At 38.9% G+C, this 23791-nt stretch overlaps 1 protein-coding gene across 2 annotated transcripts; it reads right to left on the minus strand.

Annotated features, from left to right (window-relative positions):
* Positions 1-419: 419 nt before the first annotated feature.
* Positions 420-22739, minus strand: LOC133598281 (terminal nucleotidyltransferase 4A-like). 2 transcript variants are annotated; one of them, XM_061951066.1, is made up of 12 exons: positions 21801-22738; positions 14508-14631; positions 10369-10415; positions 10026-10146; positions 9833-9940; positions 9638-9766; positions 5097-5307; positions 4889-5015; positions 4682-4785; positions 4321-4505; positions 4054-4176; positions 420-2411 (listed from the first exon to the last, which is right to left on the minus strand). In XM_061951066.1, exons 1-12 carry the CDS (start codon positions 22490-22492, stop codon positions 2022-2024), a joined length of 2361 nt encoding a protein of 786 aa, XP_061807050.1. In that variant the 5' UTR covers positions 22493-22738; the 3' UTR covers positions 420-2021. The 2 variants fall into 2 exon arrangements, with proteins under 2 accessions (XP_061807050.1, XP_061807051.1); XM_061951067.1 differs by having other exon boundaries at positions 2264-2463; positions 21801-22739.
* Between the last annotated feature and the right edge of the window lie 1052 nt (positions 22740-23791).

Raw genomic sequence — 23791 nt, forward strand, 5'->3', positions numbered from 1 at the left:
GTCATATTTAATTGGCATGGGCTTGCAACCTCCTTTCCTCAGTTACACACAGAACATTGTGGTTTAATATGCAAATGTCCACATTTGTTGTAATAGTGTCTTCTTTTTTTTTACACAGGTAACAAATGTAACTTCTGCATACACGCACAGTCTTTTTTTTTTCAAGCCATAGCACAGTAACAATTTCAAATTGAAGGAGCAATTTTTTTTTTTATAAATCTGACTTTTCATCCATCCATTTCTACCGCTTGTCCAAAAGCAAAAATTAATTTACACCTGCATGACATTATCTAAAGCTTACTGGCAAGGATTTCCATTGATAATTTAAGGTGAAAACATTTTGCCTTTGAAATGTGACTTTTCTCCTAGTCTCAAAGAAGATCAACATGCAGAACAAACACAGAATACAACAGTAAAAAGGCATTTAAAATGTTTATTAAAAAAATAGAAAAACATAAGACTTAAAAAAGAGAATATATCTATAAGTCAGTCATTTACACATCCTTAATTACATAGATACAAGCTGGGGATTTGGTTTGGTGTATAAACATGTAACCATTCGCTGATTATCTTAACAAAAGGCTGCACTTAAGACAAAACTGCCCTTTCAGTATCAAGTCTGAGTCCATCAGTTAGGATGAACTTGATGCTGAAACAGCATTGCAAATGGTTGTTTTGTTCATGGCTCAATTTCAAACCAAACAACTTCCTTAACCTAACCATCATATGGATTCCTTTTAAGTGATGTAGAGTTGCCTGGCATACTTTTAGAGAGGAAAAAAAGGCTGACGGGCCAAGTATCATGTAAACTGACTGGTGCCATAATGCTCACATTAACTAAATTTGAAATGTTTGGCTATGCATGGCAGAATTTGGTCACTCAAGAAGGCAGTGGGGCCCTTTTGTTTCAGACTTAAATCAGACATAAGCCAGAACATAAGCACTTAGCTGGTAGAAGTAGCACCAAATAGTTTTGAAGTGACAAAAAAAGATGCTGAAGTCAACATTCCACAGAATGACAACAACAAAACAAAACTCAAACAGATGTGACAGATTAAAAATGAGAACTAGCGGTGACAATAAATATCTGGACAAGCGGTTGGTAAGTGATTCTAGTGTGATGGTAAACAGGAGATTTTTGGCACATTTTTTATGTAGCTATAGCATAGCACCCCCTCAGTTGCAAAGCGGAACTTTCCTTCAAAGCCCTTAAAAATCCTTATATTGCATGGGTCACGGGAGGGAAGAAAAAAAAAGTGGGTGTGGGAGGACAAAATACTAAAAAGAAAAAAGTAAAATGTGAAATAAATTAAATAAAAGCAACTTATTATTGCACATGAATGCAACAAAAATAAAGTGCCAATGTGAATGAAAGAAAAAATCCCTCAGTGACAAATACGAGCGAACAAAAGAAACGTTCCACACACAAAAATAAACGTTCAGTACATTCAAACAAGTCATCACAGTTTAAGCACTTGAGACAAGGTCTGCTTTTGTGCCATCACACTGAACACATCAAGTCAGCATTGTGCTGCATAGCTAGAAGGTAGTGCGTCGCTTCAGTCGAGAAAAAAAAAAAACGGCGTTCAAGCTGTGAGAACGCAGCGAAAGGAATGATGCATTCAGTGTAACAACAGTCAGGAAAAAAGCAGATCCAAACAAAGGCCCAATTGGAGTGTAGAAGGGCTAAGCATTCGGGGCTCATTCAGTACTATGGCACATGACTTTGCTTTCTGAGTAGTTTCATGCTAGTCACACTGGTAAAGACCCCGTCTGGGTTGGCAATTCCTCAAATAGTGCTGGTGTGCTTCAGAAGTGTGAGAGTTTGAGGGCCAAAACCACGTAGAAGAAGACGTTTGTAACATTGTCTTGTGCTTGCAGTAGAGAAGCACAGATTGAGCACTTTAAACAATTAGAGACCATCTGAATTGTCTTACCGGGTGAAGGTTTGTTCCAAGACAAACTGACAGCCACAGAAAGGTCTTGAAACAGCAGTAGAACATATTCAGTGGTTCAGTCCTTCATCTGCCCTGATTCAGAGCTGGGAGATTGTCCTTCTTTCTGCGTCGCCAGGTGTTGCGGTTATATTGCTGCTGGTTCCTCAGGCCAGGGGCTGCGTTGTGGCCTTGAGGAACAAACCGCCGCTGGGGACTGAAGCTACCTTGGGAGGGACTTTGACCACGTGGGCCACTGCCTTGGTTGTGCTTAAAGCCAAATTTGTGAGGCTCAAAAGGGTCTTGGGAGTCAAGTCTCACAGTGTACATGTGCTGGTACTGCCCTCCCATCTGGGGGTGGTAGAGTCGGTGTAGGGGACTGGGTAGGGGGCTTGTGGGGTTGGAGTGCTGGGAGGCCACTGCTTGTGTCATGTTGCGGTGCACCATATTGATAGATGGTAGATTCTCATGGTAGAACTGGCAATCAGACAGATGGTATGGTTAGGGTTTCAGGAAGGGACACCTAAAACTGAAAAGAAAGGCATAAAATGTAACCTAAACTGTTTTCCCTTGTTGCAAATCAAGGGGGACAACAATAATAATGGATTTGATTTGTATAGCGCTTTTCTAGACAGTCAAAGCGCTTCACAGAGAACTGAGAACCCATCGTTCATTCCCCATACATTCACTCATTGATGTTAAGCTACATTTGTAGCCACAGCTGCCCTGGCTGGGTAGACCGACAGAAGCGTGGCTGCCCCTCTGACCACCACCAAACATTCATACAACAGTGTGAATGGAACTGGGAGAAAGGTGGGTGAACTGTCTTGCCAAAGAACACAATGGCTGTGACTACAATGGCAGAAGCTGGAATCGAACCTAGAACCCTTATGTTGATGGCACGGGTGTTCTATCATCTGAGCCACGGCGACCCATGTTACACGACTGGTTAAAAAAAAAAAAAGAAATTCTGTCATGCCCTGGAACTGAATTGCTCTGGACAACCTGATACAGTAGTACCTGACTAAGCTTGTATTTCAAATCAGCCTAACCCTTTGAAAATGGTTTAAATCAATTTAATTGGTGATCCAACATGCTTTTTAAAAATAGAAACACTTTTTAATGGGAAATATTTTGTTTGAAAATCAATACAATAGAAAATACTACAAACCAGTACAATACTTTTATGAAATAATGTAATATTACTGTACACCATTTTCTTGGGGATAGGACAAATGTGGTGTCTCTTTTATTATATTCTATTGGACAAATGTCTGCTGTGTGGACTTTGCTTTGAAGCTAAAGTTAAACATATGTTTCGGAAAGGTGTAGATTGACAGCGCTACAGTCAAGCTGCTTCACTATAGAACATTATTATAATGATTTGTTCTCTCCAATGTTCTCAGTTCCGGTGGCTACAGGGCAGGATTGTGTCGATTTCTGGTGTGTGCTGTGGACAATGGCTGCCAGCGGCAAGAACACTTGTGACTCAAATTATGCTCGCAACTTAAAGCTTAACAAAAATACCACTAAAATCTCAAAATACTCGTAATTTGAGGTACCATTAATATGTATTAATTTGTACAAACCACTGGCACTAGTTATTGCTAACAGCATTCTGCATATAATCATGTAATTATCAAACAAGCTCAACAAAATGTACACGATTGTCTGGAATGTGCATTTTTATGGACTTCAAAACACATTCAACACTTTGAGTTGTTTGGTTGCATGGTTTCCGCTGCCAGAGTTTTAGGCAGCACACACACTAGTGTGCTCATTCCCTATTTCTTACCTTATTCATGGTAAACCCAAATCTTTCTTTCCTTGCCTACTCCGTTTTTCCTTTTTTTCCCTGTCAGAAACTTCTCTGTACACTTCTACTAGGTTGAATAGTCAGCCTGTTGATTGGAGGAGCATTGCTGCCACCTAGCTGTAAGTTTGTGTATCTTTTAAGCATCGATAAAGAAAAAAGTTAAAGTACCAATGACTGTCACACACACCCTACGTGTGGCGAAATTATTCTCTGCATTTGATTTGTCCCCACCTCTCTTTCCTCATTATTATTTTAATAGTACTAGGTTACAAAGAGTTTAAGATGTGTAAATAAAACCCCAACCTGAGGTGTGGTATGCATGAAGCCTGTTGGCTGTGTTGCCATCTGCATTAGGGAGTGGACTGATGCCAGGTTGAGAGAGTGGAGATGGATTGCATCATTGGTGCTTAGAGGAAGGTCAGACTCCTGGGGAAAAAAATACAAATGCCAATTTAAGTTAGGAGGAGGAAATAAGGATCATTAGCAACAAAACTGAACAAGGCTTTCAGTAAGTTGAACTCTGAAAAATAATGATTCACACGTAAGACAAAACCCATCAGTTGGTCTTACAATGTCACTTCCAGAGGAGGAAGACGAGTTCGAGCATGGGGATGATGACGAATGGTGCTTCGGGCTGTTGAGGAAGACTGGAGATGGTGAGAGGGAGTCTGTGCTGAGGGGGGAGGCCGTGTCTCGCTGATCCTCCACAGAAACCAGCATCAGCCTGGCAAAGTCCTGCTCACAGGTCTTTACATCTGAAAGCCAACAGAAAACTGCTCAGGCAATACTCAAAATTATCTGGCAGAATAACTCTCGTGCTGTAAGTGTATTATGAAAATAAATCATCAGGGGTTACCAAGACCACATAAACTTGACTGAAAGGTTTGACATTTTAATAGACAGTATTGCAGGCTCTAAATCAACTACACACCAGGATTCTCCCGGTTGACATACTGCTTAGCTCCCCACTTCTTTACGGTCCAGTCTCTGTAGGCCAGCACTTCTGGGCAAACCTTGATAATTCGTCCCAAAGTACTGCAAGAGAGTGGGTATTGTTCATCTTTCGCACAAACCAAGCAACAAAAACACTGGGTTGTTGGCCATAAAATAAATATTCTAGTGAAAATGGATGCCCAACCTTTCATACTCTTTGTTGGGGTATGCCCGAGCAAGAGGGGAGACACCATGACTGAGCACCATGTAAGCAAAGTCAAACACCTGTTTCACTTGCAAGACACCATATGAACTTCGGCCGACATCGTTACCTGTACACAATAACCACCTCCAATAAATGTTCTGTTCATAAGATGAAGCTGGCAACAATGTAGCCCTAAACAAGTTCTGACCTGGCTGAATTGGGTCTTCAATACAGAGCATGGATGACCGGTTTCCATTCCCCATGGCATTGAGCATCTCCTCCTTCGACAAGTATGCCGCATTGTTCACTCGGATGCCCGTCTTCATGTAGTTGAAATCGCGGCCGTACAGCTCGAAGAACTCAATCAGCAGGATGCCCAAGTTGATGTTGGAACGCCGCGTGTCAATGCGAGGGTGCAACTGTGATGGACAAAATAGGGAAAGCTCAACTGTAGATTTGTGACAAACTTCCATCTCATTCATTTTCTACCGCTTTTACTGTTCAGGTTCATAAGTGAGCTAGAGCTTATTACAGCTAGCAAGAAGCAGGGTACGCCATGGACTGGTTGTCAGCCATGGGCATTTATAGACAAAATACTGTCACCATGCTTCCAACATCCACCTCAAAGCAAAATAGCAGTTAAGTTGCTTTCTTGGGAGCAGCTGTTTTTTTTAGTTTAAATACAAGAACTGTGACTACCAGATACAGTTTGTGAGCACCCTTTGAGAAAAAGATTAGGAACATTTCTATTGGCATGTAGTGCTGCCACACAAACCCCGACAAGAAAGTTTTGAAAATCACGACTACATTTCATGCAATTGGATGAATTTCGACACTGAATTTTATCTTTAGATTTATTTTCATCTACCAACCTCTTTTGGCTGTCTTTTTGATACTTACATTATGTAATGTACCACATTATTTTTTGTTTTTTAGTAGATAAGTTACTGACATTATCATCATTGAAGATGTAATGTAAAATTATATAACATTCATGCAAAGAACTAGACAACATTTACCATTTGGCAACTGTATCTTGTAGCCACGTTCCCTCAGATAATATATTTCCGGTGTTTCTGACCTCTGTTTACAATCAATCAGTCGCGTCAAAAATATACCTTTTCCCTGAACGTGTTACCTGGGCTTCATATCGTGGTACGCCAACGAATCAATTAAATATTACAACACTGTTACTGTTCAAACTGTGTGTAATGTTACAGTAGCCAAACATTAAATATACATGTTAAATAAAACCTCTGCCTTGGTTTTAATACTTACGCCTACTGTAATTTAATTTTGGTAATTATGGTGGCACTTGGAGGGCCACCTGTTTTCTGAGGTGGTACTTGATGAAAAACGTTTGAGAACCCCTGCTGTAAAACTACAACTGGTTCAGAACTAAGAGTTTTCTGATTGTAACCATCCAAATATGATTAGCAGCAAAGTAGACAGCAGTCAACGTTGTGGCTCGAAGAACGAACGGAACCGCTAGCTAGATAATCCTAACTACGCTAACTAGCAAGCTTGTTTTGGTGCTCCTGAGATCATCTCTGTGTCCTGCAACTCAGTGTGATGTTTAGGCAATAGGAACAGCGAGTACCTTGCAACTGAGGTGAGCGTTCAACAAATGGTTTTTGAATCTTTTTTTTTTTTTTTTTTTTTTTTTTTTAAACACAGGACTGATATTTTGACACAAAAATGAATGTTTAACTAGGTGGCAGAATTGTGTGCTTCTTTTTTGCACTTTGAAAAAAAATGTTATGTATGAACCAGTGACGTGCGGTCTAGGGGTGGCAGCGCACCAGTCATGAAAAGGACACACAATTAATATGCGTCTACTGATATGTGTCATGAATGTATTTGTGCAGGATTTCAAATCTAACATTTTAGGAAGCATTTGCTAAATGTGCACATTTCACAAGCAAATATTGGTCAGAAACCAGGAGAGGCAGCGGTGAGCATCACCTCTGAATGTCCAATCATCCATCCATTTTCTACCGCTTGTCCCATTCGGGGTCGCGGAGGGTGCTGGAGCCTATCTCAGCTGCATTCGGGCGGAAGGCGGGTACACCCTGGACAAGTCGCCACCTCATCACAGGGCCAACACAGATACAGACAACATTCACACTCACATTCACACTCTAGGGTCAATTTAGTGTTGTCAAGCAACCTATCCCCAGGTGCATGTCTTTGGAGGTGGGAGGAAGCCGGAGTACCCGGAGGGAACCCACGCAGTCACGGGGAGAATATGCAAACTCCACACAGAAAGATCCCGAGCGCAGGATTGAACCCAGGACCTTATCACTCAAACTGAATTGTGTGGCATGTGCTTGTTTCTTAGCATGGTGGCAGATACAATCCAGAAAGATGTATTGTATGCCTTGACTTTCTACAGCCTGTATCAATGTCTAATGTAATTTGTGACTTCAATCTTGCTGATCGGTAATAAACTGCTGTGAAAAGTTATGAGGTGAAGCACACATGGGGTGTAAACGTGATGCCAAAAGAGCCAGTGCTTCACCAGACATAAACCTTATTGCTTGTCACTAGGCCTGGGCTGATAACAAATTTTGCTCGACGATATATTGATCTACAAATTGCCGATAAACGATATCATTGCCGTTATTTTTTTAGACCAAATTCGGGAAAAAAAGCACTTTTGATGGTCAATATCTATTTAGGTTACATTTTCGCATACATACATTTGTCCATTTTACTTTTTGTTTTATTTAGGATAGCAAAAAAGGTATTTACCTTCCAAATACAGTACAGTGGTAAATAATTTTACAGTAATGACAAATAACTTTATGTTATGAATACCGTTTAGTTTTTATCGATTATTTCTTCAGCATGATATAGACAGAAGCTCTGAGTTTGTCTGCATAAAGCCAAATATTTTTTTAAGTCAATCATCGCATGTTTTAATGTGTGGGACCTTGAGACACAAATATGTTGCTTGACAGTCTAAAAGTAACATGTCTTCCTTCACTCATTATTTTTGCATTTTTATGTATAAAATATAAACATCGTAAATCAAATTGCAATTTTGGAGAGAAAAATCGCATTTAGGTTTTTTCCTCAAAATCGCTCAGTCCTAACTCACACCCTTCTTTTCGCTATGGCAAGCCCGTGCAGCTGCTGAAACTGATGAAAAGCGTGAATGCTCTTGAAGCATGTACATTGCGATTTACCTACACTGGAAAACTTACCGACTTAATTTTCACTTATCGTAGGTCAATTAACTTATTCAATAACGGCCCAGCCCTACATGTCACTGATATGAATGTGTACCTGCAGCAGTGTTCATTTTGACAGCAGGTAGTCCGTTTTTCATATTAATATCTTTAGTTTTAGTCAAACTTTAGTCATTTAAAGTGATTCAGTTTTAGTTGAATACATTTCACAACATTTTAGTTGGCCAACATTAAAGTAAAATTTAGTCGACGAAAACTTTCAAGTACAAAATATAAAGTATATTTAGGTGTCCTTGAAAGCACCTTTATTTAAGGTGACCTGCAAACCATGTGTTAAACACAGAAACAGCTTGGGCTTAAAGTCAGGAGTGATGTGGTTAATAATTTTTTTGTTCAAATGTCAATGTCAGTAAATATCTTTAAAATACCTTTTTTCAAGTTTTCATCATAATAAAGTCCTCAAATATTATCATTTCTTTTCGTTTGAATAAATAAGCATTTCTCTCTTGCAACTTTAAAAAAAAAAGTGCCTTTGTAAAAAGAAACAGTTAAATTAATTCCCACATTTATTAAATGCATGAAAATGTGTGCAAAACTAGAACGTAAGAGCCCTAAAATAAAAGAGCTGGTCGGATCTCTCTGAGGTGGCTCGCTGCAGTCAGCCAAATTTTAGAACTGTCTGCATTACTTTATTTACAATAAATAAATCGATTATAGATGTTTACTAATCCATTTTATAATTGCAATGAATCGAAAAATCGATTATATTCCCCACCTCTAATTTGCTGTACAATCAGTTATGGCATTTAAAAGAGTTGAAGATATAGTGTATTGGCATTGTTGTGGTACACGGTCATCTGAGCTCCTCTGTAACGTCAATATTTTGCCAGATCAACTATTGTGTAGTTTTAAATCTCCTAATTAGCACAGCAAAGGTGTTTAAATTTAGCAAATCATACCAGTAGTTTATATAGTAATACTAATATGGTAGTATTAGCATAGGCCAACTTACAGTTGTGTAGAAGTCACAATGACTCGCCTGTTGATGGAGTCAGAAGTGAAATGTCGTATTCTACCCTTTCTCACAAGTGTACACATATTACAATGTGAAACTTGTTAAATAGATATAGTATTGTTTTGGTTGTGAAAAATCCAACTTCCTTAATTTACCTTAAAAGCTCATATGCCGTTAAAGAGCTATGGTTGGATATACCGTATTTTTCGGACTATAAGTTGCAGTTTTTTTTCATAGTTTGGCCGGGCTCCAGTGCGATTTATACATGTTTTTTTCCTTCTTTATTATGCATTTTCGGCAGGTGCGACTTATACTCCGGTGCGACTTATACTCCGAAAAATACGGTACTCCAAAATTGTCCTGACCAAATTAAATATGATTGATTTTGTTTCAACATTTTATTCATTGTTTAAACGGTCAGTTGATTTTATCATTGTCACTGTGCATTTGTTTTGATTAGTTATCTTCTATTTTAGTCAGGGAAAAATAGGTCCTTGATAACTCAGACAAAAATTATTAGTCAATTAAATTACTACTGACCTGTAGGAAACTGATGGCCATCAGTATAAGACTGTAGGAACTGATGCCTCCAGTAAAGACTTCATTCAGATCCCTCTGGAGTAGGAACTGCTTTAAAACGAAGATCAGTGGTGGCAGAACAGTGTATTTCTACAAAACAGGCAGACATTGCACGTAAACAACCATGACAAAATTGAAGCGGTAAAAAGATTTTACCTTAAGGTAGCTCTTAATGAACTGTGCTGCTTTTACAGCAGTCTCCACATTGAAGCTGATGTCAACTTTGACCTTTGTTTCATGGTCAGTCAGCTTGATGATGGGCACCTGGAGAGACAGCTGGAATCAATGCACCTCTATTCACCGTAATTACCCAAACAAACAAAATCCCATGCTGGACCAGGTGACGCACAGTAGCTTTGTCAAGGACTTTAATGGGATACGGGCCTGACACGTTGTGTCTTTTGAGTGCTTGCTCCAGTTCCTGCAGTGGTGGATGGTCCCACTTGCCAAACACGACAAGGTCAATGTCACTGACAAAACCAAAAAGATAAAATTAAACTTCTTAAAAAAATGGTGCAAAATCAAGACAACATCAAGGCTGAATTTGTTGATTTGAACTACACGGTGCAAACTTTACAATGATTAAGACTAGAGCTTCAACATATTTTGCAAACCACACCATAATCCACAAACAGCTTATCATATCAAGCCAAAACAAAAATCTGACAAGTAATGCCAAAAGCAAACATTACCTGGTTGGAAGGTAGAGTCCTGTACTGAAGCTGCCAAATATCTCCACCTAGGGAAGACACATTTACCAAACACTTAAGACTTGTACAAAATGAAACCTAAGCAAAATTGAGGGGAGAAAAGACAAATAAATGCAACAAGACGTTAGACCCACAACTAACACACACACTGAAAATAGCAGACCAAAAGAGACATGATATATTTTTTATATCATCAGTGAGTTGACTTACTATAAAAAGGAGCTGCATCCTACCAATTGGTCTGATGAACCATGCTCAAGAGTGCAAAAATATTAACTCTATTGCAAGTTTATTTTAAAGAGTGCAAAAATATTAACTTTATTGCAAGTTTATTTTAAAGACGGTATTCTTGTGTTAATATCCTAACTTGAAAGTGAGGGATTAGGCTGGTCACTATTAAGATGCACATATATTGGATAGCTAGGAACTGCTTATTATTGTTTTGTATTCAAATAATGTAGATGAAAACAATGGGATATAAAAAGGCAGGGAAAAAAACAAATTTCTCTAAAAAAGGCTAAAGACTACTAGCTTAAAATGTTAAGTTAAAGTAAAAGTACCACTGATAGTCACAAACACACTAGGTGTGGTGAAATTATCCTTTGCATTTGACCCATCCCCATGTTCACCCCCTGGGAGGTGAGGGGAGCAGTGAGCAGCAGCGGAGGCCGCGCTTGGGAATCATTTTGGTGATTTAACCCCCAATTCAAACCCTTGATGCTGAGTGCCAAGCAGGGAGGCAATGGGTCTCATTTTTACAGTCTTTGGTATGACTCTTTATAGTCTTTTATATGACTCTTTCCAGGCTAGTTTTCTAAATATTTTTTTAAAACATTAAATATGAAAACAAATGAACTAGAATACTTATCTGTAGTTTGTAAGTTATATGCAATTACAATTCCCCCCAAAAAGATGAAAATAATTTCTACAGGGCTGAAACCAAACCAGAAGACTATGCCAGTAGGTTGTATCCTGTCACGTGCCTTTTGAAAATAAATAAACGATATGGTGGACCACCAAACCAATATGGCTACATTGCAACGCACAGAGTGGAACTATCGGAGTACACAAGAGGCCTAAATCTTATCATTAAAAGCAGATAAGAGCAAAAAAAAATCAAACTATGCAATGAAATAGATCTCTATACATTATCAAAAAAAACTATTTGTTGAATGATCCCAAGGATTATCAGTCGGCCATGTTATCAGACATGTTAACTATCTCGTGCTCCAGACATCATTCTACACATCAAAACAGATTAAAAAAAACTTGGAAAAGCATGGCAGTCTACAACTTATTTGTGTGTGACTGCGTCAAGGAAATGAATATGAAAACGTTCCCGGATAAACCATGCATTGTTTTTGCTCGGGTAAGGTTGCATTTCATGATTCAACTTTGTCTACAGCCATGTTTGTTGCACGCGTCGTATAGGAGTGCGCGTATTTTTCCCCGTCTTTATCAAATTATAATTATAGTCCTCAGTGTTCTGTATGTGCTGAAATTCTCATTTATGATTGCTGCCTTTGGTAAAACCTCAAGTCTTTAGATTTTGCTCACAGTTGCTTTCTTTTGTTTAGACTCGCTGAGTCGTAGCAAAAATGCGTTTTAAGAACTCCAAAACAAGATAAAATACAAATAATATCAAGATAATAGTTAAATGGGAATTACTAAACAGTAAAAGTATATCAAACAAACCTTTAACAAAGTGATCCCTGCAAACTCGTGCGTTCGACTCGATCTGCTCCCTCAGAATGGAGTGCGTGCCACTTTTGTCGTTTTTTTGCAAATCTTGCACTCGTTTGCCTTTCTTGATTACCTTCCGAGGAGGTCTGAAGAAACGTTTATCCTTTTCGCGTTTTGAACTGTTCCAACAGCCTAAAACAACGCAAGCATGGCGCATTTTTCTTCGATAAAGGCAAAAAGCCGCCTCAAACGCTGAGAATAGACACTCGCTGACCCAGCACTTCGAGTCTCACATATTTAATGAGCCAGACGTGACTTCAGGTGAATACAACCTATTGTGGCCAAGTAGTTTATACAACAGCCCAGCATTGACAACGCAATGAAGCAACAATTCAAATACGGTAAATGGTAATCATTAGAGCTGAAACAATTCCTCGAGTAATTCGATTTAAAAATATATTCGAGGAATTTTCGATGCCTCGGGGCCTAGTTTAGTTGTTTTTTACGGCATCGTTTAATAAACAGTAGTCAAAGCTCACGTTTCGCACGGACTGTTTAAGTGTTTCAAAGCGTGTTTACGTCACAGATCATACGCCCTCTGCACTGCCCAACACCGGTCTTTTAAATACACTTGAGTTTGGAAAACGTGTTCGCCGATATAACTCACAATGGCAGACGCCGCAGAAAGCAGTGGACAAGAGCCATAGCAAAACGAGGGAATTAAGAAGAGACAAAAGTTGTCTAAGGTGTGGGAACATTTCACACTAAAATCGAAAGAAAACGCAGTAGTATGCAAACATTGCAAAGTGGAGCTCGCATACCACAAGTTTGATGCTGCAGCACCTGTCGAGAAAGCATCCGATTGAGGGACATCTAGAGGCGAGGTAAATCATCTATTATCAAATGTAAACGCAAAAGTTGTGTTAGTAAAATAAATGTTATTCATTATGATAACCAGGATGTGTTCTCTCACTCCCGCAAAGTCATCAAATGCCACCAAAAGGTGTTGAAAACTATCAACGCTATCCGAGCTGTCGTGTTCATGTAGTCTTTCATTAATAACCGTGCGAAAGCAGTCGAGCAAAGTTATTCAAGTCATGCAACCACATGCTACTTGGATAGCTTGCGCTTTAACTCACTATAGTCTCTGTAGAATGTAAGAATCCTTAGTCCTTGTTCACAGTGGTAGCACTTGTGTGCCAAGTTCCTGTCAGCCATATTGATTCTGAATATGAAGTTGCACATTTCAAATACAGTACAAAAGGCACTACCTAATCCACATTCTATGTTTGATATAATGAAAACTGTTCTTGTTTTATTTTTGATACTAAGAATATATATTTTTATTTTAACTTTCTCAAAGAATATTAATTTTGAACTAATTGTATTTATATTTGTGTTTTCATCTCAAACACGTTGACAAAATGAACATTGATTATTACTACTTTTCATGTAATGAATGCAATGAACTGTATTGTCATTATTAAGTGGTTTATTTTTTTATATTGTTCATGTATTGTTGGCAGGTTGAAAACAGCTCAGCGGATTTGCGTAGGGAAACCACCACTTAAACAGCACCATATAATAATCATCAAAAACGCACGAGAGACAAGAACTTTGTTAATGCGGTTACATCACACAGTACATAGGGTTGTGAGCGCACCTGTTTTTATTAGCACACACAAATTGGCACAATCAACCACGGATGCATTTTAGCTGCACGTGTTAGCCTTCAATAACGAAAATCAAAAAGAGCCGTTTAGGAAAGAAAAGACAATTAGGACAAACGCAATAATTGAGGGCACATCTTAACATGTATAACTAAATCTTAATTAAGCAAAAATATGGTTTATCAATTACTCGATTAATCGATCAGGATATTCGATAGAATACTCAATTACAAAAATATTCGATAGCTGCAGCTCTAGTAATCATAAACATTCCCCAGCTGTATACAAACAAAAGGGATATCCACCAGCCTGTTATCCAAAACTCAACTATTGAAACACAGACACATTTGGATATTCAAATAAATGATTGCATATTTGCATAAATTATGGATATTTAAAGTTTTGTTAAAAAGCCATGCTTGCTGCGGCTGCGACCTAAGCCCACCTTAGAAAACTGTGAATCTAATCTCGGTAGTGCTTCATGTGGGTACTTTGAGCATGTTGGGCTAATTGGAGACTGTAAATTGCAAATACTAGGTGTGAATGTGAATGGTCGTTTGTCTATTTGTGCCTTGCGATTGACTGCCGACAGCAGTTATAGACTCCAGCTCAACTGTGACCCTAATGAAGACAACCAGTGGATAAAAAAATCAAACCGGTGTGCAAGAGGACTAATCATCCGGTTGACAACAGCACAACTAAAAGGAAGCAGATGATCCTATAACCATTTGGTAGGGCAAAACTTGTGACAATACTGCAGTAGCTCACCCGAGCTGTGGGCCACAGTTCCTTGATGACGCTCTCGATCCGTTTCACAACATCTCTTCTCATGGCCTCCTCTTCGGGACACGGTGACATGAAGTTAAAAAAGTCCACTATTTCTTCATGGAGACTACATGGTAGCACAGAAACATGTGTTATATACAGTTCATTTAAACTACTGTGATTATTTGATTAGCCATAACTTGGAATTGTAAAAAGAAAAAGAAAAACAAGAAAAAAAAAAACCGTGATTGCATTCCACAGCAGACAAGCCTGTGGATTCACTTGCATTCATTAGGTATACCGGAATGATTACAGTAATGAGCTGCATATATGTACAGTGTAGATATTAGTGTATGTCAAACTATATGAGATTAATCACACTTGTGTTTTTAGATTAATCACAGTAAATTACTTGTACAATATAAATTAAATTAGAAAAATACCTAGATACTGTATTTTGACACAGAACCATTTTAAATGTGTTACCGTATATTCTGCACTATAAGGCAAACCTAAAAACCTCCAATTTTCTCAAAAGCTGACAGTACGCCTTATATATGGACCAATATTGAGCCACAACAGGTCTTGCAACTACGGTGAGCAGCCGCCGACTTCATTTTGCATGTTTATATGCGAAAATGTAACCTAAATGAATGTATGTATATATATGCGAAAATGTAACCTAAATGAAGTCGGCGGCTGCTTACCGTAGAAGAAGCGCTTCTTCTTCTACAAGGGAAAATGAAGTCGGCGGCTGCTTACCGTAGTTGCGAGACCTAAACTTTATGACTTTATGTAAAGACCCAAAAATGGCTCCTATTAAGAGACACGCTTACGACGCAGAGTTTAAACTCAACGCGATCAGTCACGCAGTAGAAAACGGGAATAGAGCAGCAGCGAGAGAATTTAACATTAACGAATCAATGGTGCGGAAGTGAAGGAAGCAACATGATGACCTGCGCCAAGTAAAGAAGACTAAACAGAGTTTCCGAGGGAACAAAGCGAGATGGCTACAGTTGGAGGACAAACTCGAACAGTGGGTTGTTGAACAGAGAGCAGCAAGTAGAAGTGTCAGTACAATCACTATTTGTTTTGTTGACATTCCCTTTAGCGCAGCTCCATCTAATGGATGCATAACGTAACCCCAGCCTCTACTGTAGCGTCTATTCTATGCGCCTTATAATGCGGTGCGCCTTATATATGAACAACGTTTTAAAATAGGCCATTCATTGAAGGTGCGCCTTATAATCCAGTGCACCTTAATAGTGCGGAAAATACGGTACTTGAATGCATATCATGTATTTGCTAAAAACTTGTACACTATTTTATCTAAAGTTCAGTCGGCGTGTAATTTAAAGTGAAATTTGGCAGAGAGGAGCACACCAGTTAGTCCCCCCCCACTCATCTTTGCAATGACTGATATGAACACTAACCGTACAATAACCTACACTTTTCAGTAACCATCCACAGTTAAGGTAAGGGAGCATGTGTGCTCAGAATAAATTGTACGATTAATCTGTGTTTTTACATGATTAATGCAACCATTTTTTGTGATTAGTTGCATGAGTTAATGGATATTTGACAGCCCTAATATACTGCTGTGCCTCAACTTATGAGCTTGTGATGAAGCTTTTAACACTTGTATCTCCAATCAACATCTCCCATTGAAATGAATGGAAAACAATTGAATTGGTGCTTGCCACCCCCAACCCCAAAATGCACAATTTTAACATAGGGAATGCTTTTTAAAAAGAAACACTAACTTAGATAATATTGTTTGAAAACAATACAATCGAATGAACTACAGCAGTTTTATGAAGCAATGTCATAATGTACAGAATTTAGCTTAGAGAGTGGACTTCTACGGTACCTCCTTCCAGGTGCTTCTCTGTCCAACACACTATTAGCAGTGTTTCTATATTTTAATGGATAAACGTATGCCGTTTGGATATTTTGTTATTCTTAGCTGGCATTAGACTCATTTTGCTTCGGTATGGTGCAGACTAGCATCAATACGTTTGGATTGCTTCACCAAGTTGACTACATGCTCTGTCATGATTTTGATGATTTCTTTAATTCAATGAATATCATCCACTTGTTCTCAGCACTGCCTTTTACACTAAATTTATTTTTTCTTCTCAAAGTTGGAAAACAGGATTATGCCCATCGATAGCTATAAACTAATGCTCGCGAGTAAGACCAAATGTTTTGGACGTATTTTACAGGGTTCACTGTGACATTTACTACCCCAACTAGTGGTTAGTTTGCTTGTAACTCAAATTTTTGGTTGCAACTTAAGGAATAACAATTTGCAGGGAGACAGCTCTTATTTCAAATCATTTTAAGTTGAGGTACCACAGTATATATGTGTACATTAGGCCTGGGCGATATATTGATTTTATTGATAACTTCGAATTTCGTTTGCCGATTTAAAAAACAAAAAAATATTTTTTTTTCTCCTCTTGCTATGGCATAGTTTTTGCTCGCAGGAATTTCCATAGCTTCCACTCTCATTTCCTTAACGAAGATTCATACACCGAGGAAAAAACATGGCTAATGCTAGCACAAACCAGAGTGAGACGTTTTTTTTCACAAATACAAATAAAAAATACAAATAAAGAGTGTTGTCAGTAGTTTGGTTTTGCAGCAACAGGCATGGAACAAATGACTGCACGCTTCAAAGTTTGTTCAAAAAAAGGCAGCAGCACAACAAACTAATTCCAGCACCTAAAACCAAAGCATAGAGCCGAGTGCTGGAAATGCAACTCTTTACGAGGCGAAAAAGAACATTAACTCCCGCTAAAAAGCAGCTTATGGTGGTGGAATCATTAACACAAAGTACGATGTATGATGAGAAAGAGGCACAGTGGTGCCAAGATGTGGTGCACATACAATTAAAAGCCTGTTTTTGTCCACTTAATAAAACGATAGTCCTCTAAATGTTTTACTAGATTATTCATTTGTATACAATGTACAACACTACATTTTTATTTACATAAGTATTTTATTCAAAACAGCAGTTTTAAGTTGGCACATTATTCATTTCAATGTTGGACATCAGTATTTATTTGCATGCAATGTGCAATGCTACATTTTTGTTATCATAAGTATTGCCTACCAGAAGAAGGTCTTAATTTAGTTATTTGAAAATGATTCCATAAAAAGTACAATTAAAATCCTGTCTAAAAATAACACCATACAATTCAAAGTGTTGCTACGAGTACGATTCAGTGTATACATTGTCATCCCATTAGTTTTTGATCAATATAAGAAATGTTTGTTTTGAATCACCTCTGTCGTTTGTATTAATTTGTTTCTTTAATAAGTATGGGGGAAAATAGTAAATCATATTTTTTGTTAAAAGAATCTGAGATTTTATTTTTACTCCATATTGCTCAGGCCGAGTGTATATATAATACCTGCCCTTAAAAAAAACATTTTTGAGGACACCAAGCAGCCATAGGGGTATGCAATTAGTTTACAGGTGTGTAGAAAGGCAATGCGTCATATTTAGAAGCTACAAATAAACGACATGTTAATATGAATACATGAGACATTGTAAATCAAAATGTAAGCATATTCGTTAAGACAGAGGTTTAGATCAGTGTTTTTCAACTTATTTTAAGCCATTGTACATGTTTTGCATTGGAAAAATTTGGAGGCACACCACCAGCAGAAATCATTAAAAAACGAAACTCAGTTTACAGTAAAAAGTCGTTGTCGCAATTGTTGGATATGACTTCAAACCATAACCAACCATGCATCAATATAGCTCTTGTCTCAAAGTAGGTGTACTGTCACGACCTGTCACATCCCAACGTGACTTATTTTGAGTTTTCCTGTGTGTAGTGTTTTAGATCTTGTCTTGAGCTCTTATTTTGGTGGCTTTTTCTCTTTTTTTGGTATTTTCCTGTAGCAGTTCCATGTCTGTCTTTGAGCGATATTTCCTGCATCTACTCTGTTTTAGCAATCAAGAATATTTCAGATTTTTTTAATCCTTCTTTGTGGGGACATTGTTGATTGTTGCCGTTTTGCTCCACTGTAAGTCTTTGCTGTCGTCCAGTCTTCTGTTTTTGTATACTTATTAGTAGGGGTGTAACGGTACGTTTGAGTTTGAGTTTGAGTTTGAGTTTATTTCGAACATGCAAGTATACAACATGATACATCACAATCTCCAGTTTCTCTTTTCAACATGTTCGAAAAGGAGTAGGAAGAAGCAAAGCTTATTTAATCCTACCCCTTTTCTTTTACATGACAGTTGCTAAAACTTTTGTTCACTTCCTGTTCTCAATTTATTCACAATATACTCCATAAGTAATCACAATAAAATAAGTAAATAAATAATAATTGGTGAAGTAAGTTACATTTCATATGTTGAGATAAGTAAGATTATTTTGTGAGTGAAAGAATGAAAGAATGGATGAGTTAAATAAATTCAGAATGTTTATCATGGTTCTTCTTCTTTGTACTTTGTAAACACTTTAAGTTTGAAGAGTTTCTTGAAGTGGATCATATTAGTACATTGTTTGATTGCTTTGCTTAATCCATTCCATAATTTAATTCCACATACTGATATACTGAAGGTCTTAAGTGTTGTACGTGCATACAAATGTTTTAAATTACATTTCTCTCTAAGATTATATTTCTCCTCTTTTTTTGAGAAGAATTGTTGTATATTCTTGGGTAGCAGGTTATAGTTTGCTTTGTGTATAATTTTAGCTGTTTGCAAATTCACTATGTCGTAGAATTTCAGAATCTTTGATTCAATAAATAAAGGATTTGTGTGTTCTCTATATCCAACATTATGTATTATTCTAACTGATCTTTTTTGTAACACCGTTAATGAATGAAGTGTACTTTTGTAATTATTTCCCCATATTTCTGCACAATAACTCAGATACGTGTATTTGTATTGAACCGTTTTCGGTTCGGTTCGGAGGTGTACCTGCCTCTGTCTCTGTCAGTACTCTACACAGCACCCAGCATTGTCCCACCCACACAACCATCTGATTGGTTACAAACAGAGCGGTAACAGCCAATCAGCAGTGCGTATTCAGAGTGGTAAAAGCCAATCAGCAGTGCGTATTCAGAGCACATGTAGTCAATGCTTAGCGTTTAGCAGGTAAGCACCAGGCTGCGGACTCGCCCCAAATTATAATAAACACCGCCTAGTCAACTACTAGTAACATCACTATGCGCCCGTTGACGTTCTAGAAATATAAAAGGTAGCTCAGCTCGCTCGCAGTCCTGGCTTGGGGTGAAGGCTAATTCGCTTTTAGCGTAACATTAGCTAATTTTGCGGTGTGTGTGTGTGCGTGTGTGTGTTACGGACAGCAAAGCCCTGTCTGTCTGTTATTTCACTTGACCTTTTTCTGTGTTGATTGAACTGTGTTGCAGCAGCAAAAAAGGACATTATGTTAAATGAAGAGTTTCTGTCTCTGATAGTTGATATAATAATGTAACTGCATCATAAAGCCTACATGAACTCCATGGTGTTCAGGAATGAATAGTCTCTCCTATTGCTATTGTACCATTTTTTCAGCTATAGTTACATTAATCATTAGTAATGCAGCAGCCTGGTTTTGAATGGCAGGGTCCCTACTATCACATGTTGATAAAAATATAACATTTACATAATAAAAATCAACTACAGGCTTCCCAAATGCTGTAATAAATTAAGCATGATGAGTTGACTTGTAACTGTTTAATGTTGCACTTTTTATATGTATAAGAAAAGTTTTGTCATTTTATTTAATCTGAGCAACAACTTGAGGCAGTTTAATGTTTATTAACGTGGGCAGAATTATTATAGTGTTCCCAATGTTAAAAGGACAAAGCCATTGTTTACAAATTTGGTAAATAAATAACCAAAACATTTATATTTTGTTGTTTTCTTACTGTACCAAAAATGAACCGAACCCTGACCTCTAAACCAAGGTACGTACCGAACCGAAATTTGTGTGTACCGTTACACCCCTACTTATTAGCCAGTTCAGTTTTAGTTTAGTTCTGCATAGCCTTCTCTAAGCTTCAATGCCTTTTCTTAGGGGCACTCACCTTTTGTTTATTTTTGGTTTAAGCATTAGATACCTTTTTACCTGCACGCTGCCTCCCGCTGTTTCCGACATCTACAAAGCAATTAGCTAATATTATTACATGGTTAATCTGCCGAGCTCTAGACAGCACCGACACTCAACAACAACACATCATTTGCAGACTATAATTACTGGTTTGCAAAAAATATTTTTAACCCAAATAGGTGAAATTAGATCTGTGTTTTACAACCACTGAGATACAGTCTGGTATGCCGTGGGAGATTATCTAATTTCACCTATTTGGGTTAAAAATATTTTTTGCAAACCAGTAATTATAGTCTGCAAATGATGTGTTGTTGAATGTCGATGCTGTCTAGAGCTCGGCAGAGTAACCGTGTAATACTCTTCCATATCAGTAGGTGGCAGCCAGTTGCTAATTGCTCTGTAGATTTCGGAAACAGCGGGAGGCAGTGTGCAGGTAAAAAGGTGTCTATTGCTTAAACCAAAAATAAACATAAAAGGTGAGTGCCCCTAAGAATAGGCATTGAAGCTTAGGGAAGGCTATGCAGAACGAAACTAAAACTGAACTGGCTACAAAGTAAACAAAAACAGAATGCTGGACGACAGTAAAGACTTACCGTGGAGCAAAGACGGCGTCCACAATGTACATCCGAACATGACATGACAATCAACAATGTCCCCACAAAGAAGAATAAAAACAACTAAAATATCCTTGATTGCTAAAACAAAGTAGATGCGGGAAATATCGCTCAAAAGGAAGACATGAAACTGCTAAAGGAAAATACCAAAAATATAGAAAAAGCCACCAAAATAGGAGCGCAAGACAAGAACTAAAACGCTACACACAGAAAAACTGCAAAAAACTCAAAATAAGTCATGGCGGGATGTGACAGGTCGTGACAGTACACCTACTTTGAGACAAAAGCTATAGTGATGTATGGTTGGTTATGGTTTAAAGTCATATCAAACAATTGCGACAACGACTTTTTACTGTCAACCGAGTTTAGTTTTTTAATGATTTCTGCCGGTGGTGTGCCTCCGGATTTTTCCAACGCAAAAAATGTGCCTTGGCTCCCACAGCACACCAGACTGTATCTCAATGCACACTAGTGTGCCGCGGCACATTGGTTGAAAAACACTGGTTTAAATTATGGTGCAGGTCTACCTCATATCATAGACAAGGAGTGCACAAAACCCAAATGAACTTGAAAATTAGGTCTTTTGTGACCTCTGCACCTACCCATTGACACCTGGGCTATAGCGCCTTGTCTTCCACAGGCTGCAGGAGGAGTCCGCGTGGTGTCCACTGCACCCGCGGGCCAGCAGCGGGTTGAGGCCGTGGAACGTGTTGGCACGATTCAGATACCTCCTGCGGCCCGATGACTGATAATGCTGCTGCTTGATCCCGTGCTGGTTCTTCATCCTGGCGGGGGTGTGGCCGCCGGATGGTTGCGTGCTGCAACAGTGTTGGGGAGCAGCGTGGAGAGGCGCAGCGGGGTGTTGCTGCCTCACGTTCTCGTTCAGCTCGCGTTCGCCGCAGTGTAAAAACCTGCTGGCTTCTTCGACGACGTTCAAATTGTCTATTTGGAGGGAGGAGCCGGAGGGAGATGAGCTCTCGGCCTCCGAGTCCAGAGAGGAGGAGGACGGTGACAAGGAACCCTTCCTCCGGGCGCTCGCCCTCTCTCCACCGCCGCCGTCTCGCTTCGACACTTTCCCGAAGACGGCGGCACCAAGCGGCGGCGCTACACTTTTACAGTACTCGCTGTTAGATCCCGTCGGGACGTTTGACGTTACATGGCCACGGGGGTACTGAGCGCGGTTGTCGATGGCGGAACTATTGGCGAATCCCTGAGACGTTTTCCAAATGTGCATCCAGAGAGAGCTGGCAGGTCCTTTCTGTTCCGGCTGGATCCAAGCAGTCCTGTGATCCATTGGGCTCGAGTTTGACCGACAACCGCTCAACGGGAAAAAATTTACAAGCAAAAAGGCAAATTTAACACTTTTGACAAACGACTGTTTTCCTACCGCTCTGGTTTACTTGTTATCCTCGGAGTACTTCATGTCCCGGAAACTGGTGTGGTTTTTAAAAAACGGCTTTCCCAACTCCGTTCCCCATGTAAGCAAAAATGGCGCACCCAGCAGCACTCTTCGCCAACTACGCATGTGCGAGGGATTTAAATGTTTGAACACCCCCTCAACACGGTGAGGTGCATCAAGCTAATATGTAATACACATACCACCGGAAGTTAAATGTACATAGCGTCACTTTGGAAAACGTTTGCAGAAATCTGCGATATCTCTTAGAAATATTTAGAACAAAATATTTACCGATGCATCATCCTCGTCAATGACAACGTTTCTTATGGAGGCTTTTTAAATTATTGTGGTAGCGGATTTTACTTTGAAGGTCAAAACTGAATCGGGGCGCAAAAGCAGAAACCAGAAAAAACCCCAAAACTTGCTATACTGTACTTTATTGCTGTATTTCTTGTGGTACAATTGCTGTGATAACAGTACCCTCACACTTAATTTGCATTCTAATTCACAGGTGTCAAACTCAAGGCACAGGGGCCAGATCTGGCCCGCCACCTCAATGTATGTGGCCCACAAAAGCCTGGAAATAATATCCAATATTAATAAACATATAATTGTATTAATAATATACAACCATAAATAAATATTTAAAGTTAAAGTACCAATGATTGTCATACACACACTAGGTGTGGTGAAACTTGTGTTCTGCATTTGACCCATCCCCTTGATCACCCCCTGGGAGGTGAGGGGAGCAGTGGGCAGCAGCGGTGCCGCGCCCGGGAATCATTTTTGGTGATTTAACCCCCAATTCCAACGATGTTGAGTGCCAAGCAGGGAGGTAATGGGTCCCATTTTTTTTATAGTCTTTGGTATGACTCGGCCGGGGTTTGAACCCACAACCTACCGATCTCAGGGCGGACACTCTAACCACTGGGCCACTGAGTAGGTTATATGTTATAATAAATGTATTTCTAAATATTTACAGATGTATGATTCTTGTCAATGACAATGTTTCTTATGGAGGCTTTTTAAATTATTGTGGTAGCGGATTTTACTTTGAAGGTCAAAACTGAATCGGGGTGCAAAAGCAGAAACCAGAAAAACCCAACGCATGATCAAGTAGTAGTGGTACCAAAAACTTGCTATACTGTACTTCGTTTCTTGTGGTACAAACACTACACTGAGTCATGCTGAGAT

This window comes from Nerophis lumbriciformis, linkage group LG04 (assembly GCF_033978685.3).
Source record: "Nerophis lumbriciformis linkage group LG04, RoL_Nlum_v2.1, whole genome shotgun sequence".
Classification (NCBI taxonomy): Eukaryota; Metazoa; Chordata; class Actinopteri; order Syngnathiformes; family Syngnathidae; genus Nerophis; species Nerophis lumbriciformis.

Bases quoted from the DNA above. Each gene is read 5' to 3' on its own strand.
- LOC133598281 (XM_061951066.1), bottom strand. From the start codon at position 22,492: ATGGATCACAGGACTGCTTGGATCCAGCCGGAACAGAAAGGACCTGCC. The intron at 14,632-21,800 runs GTAGGTGCAGAG...GCTACCATGTAG, and splicing joins TATAGCCCAGGTGTCAATGG to TCTCCATGAAGAAATAGTGG. The intron at 4,506-4,681 runs GTGTGTAGTTGA...GTTGGCTTTCAG, and splicing joins TGTCAACCGGGAGAATCCTG to ATGTAAAGACCTGTGAGCAG.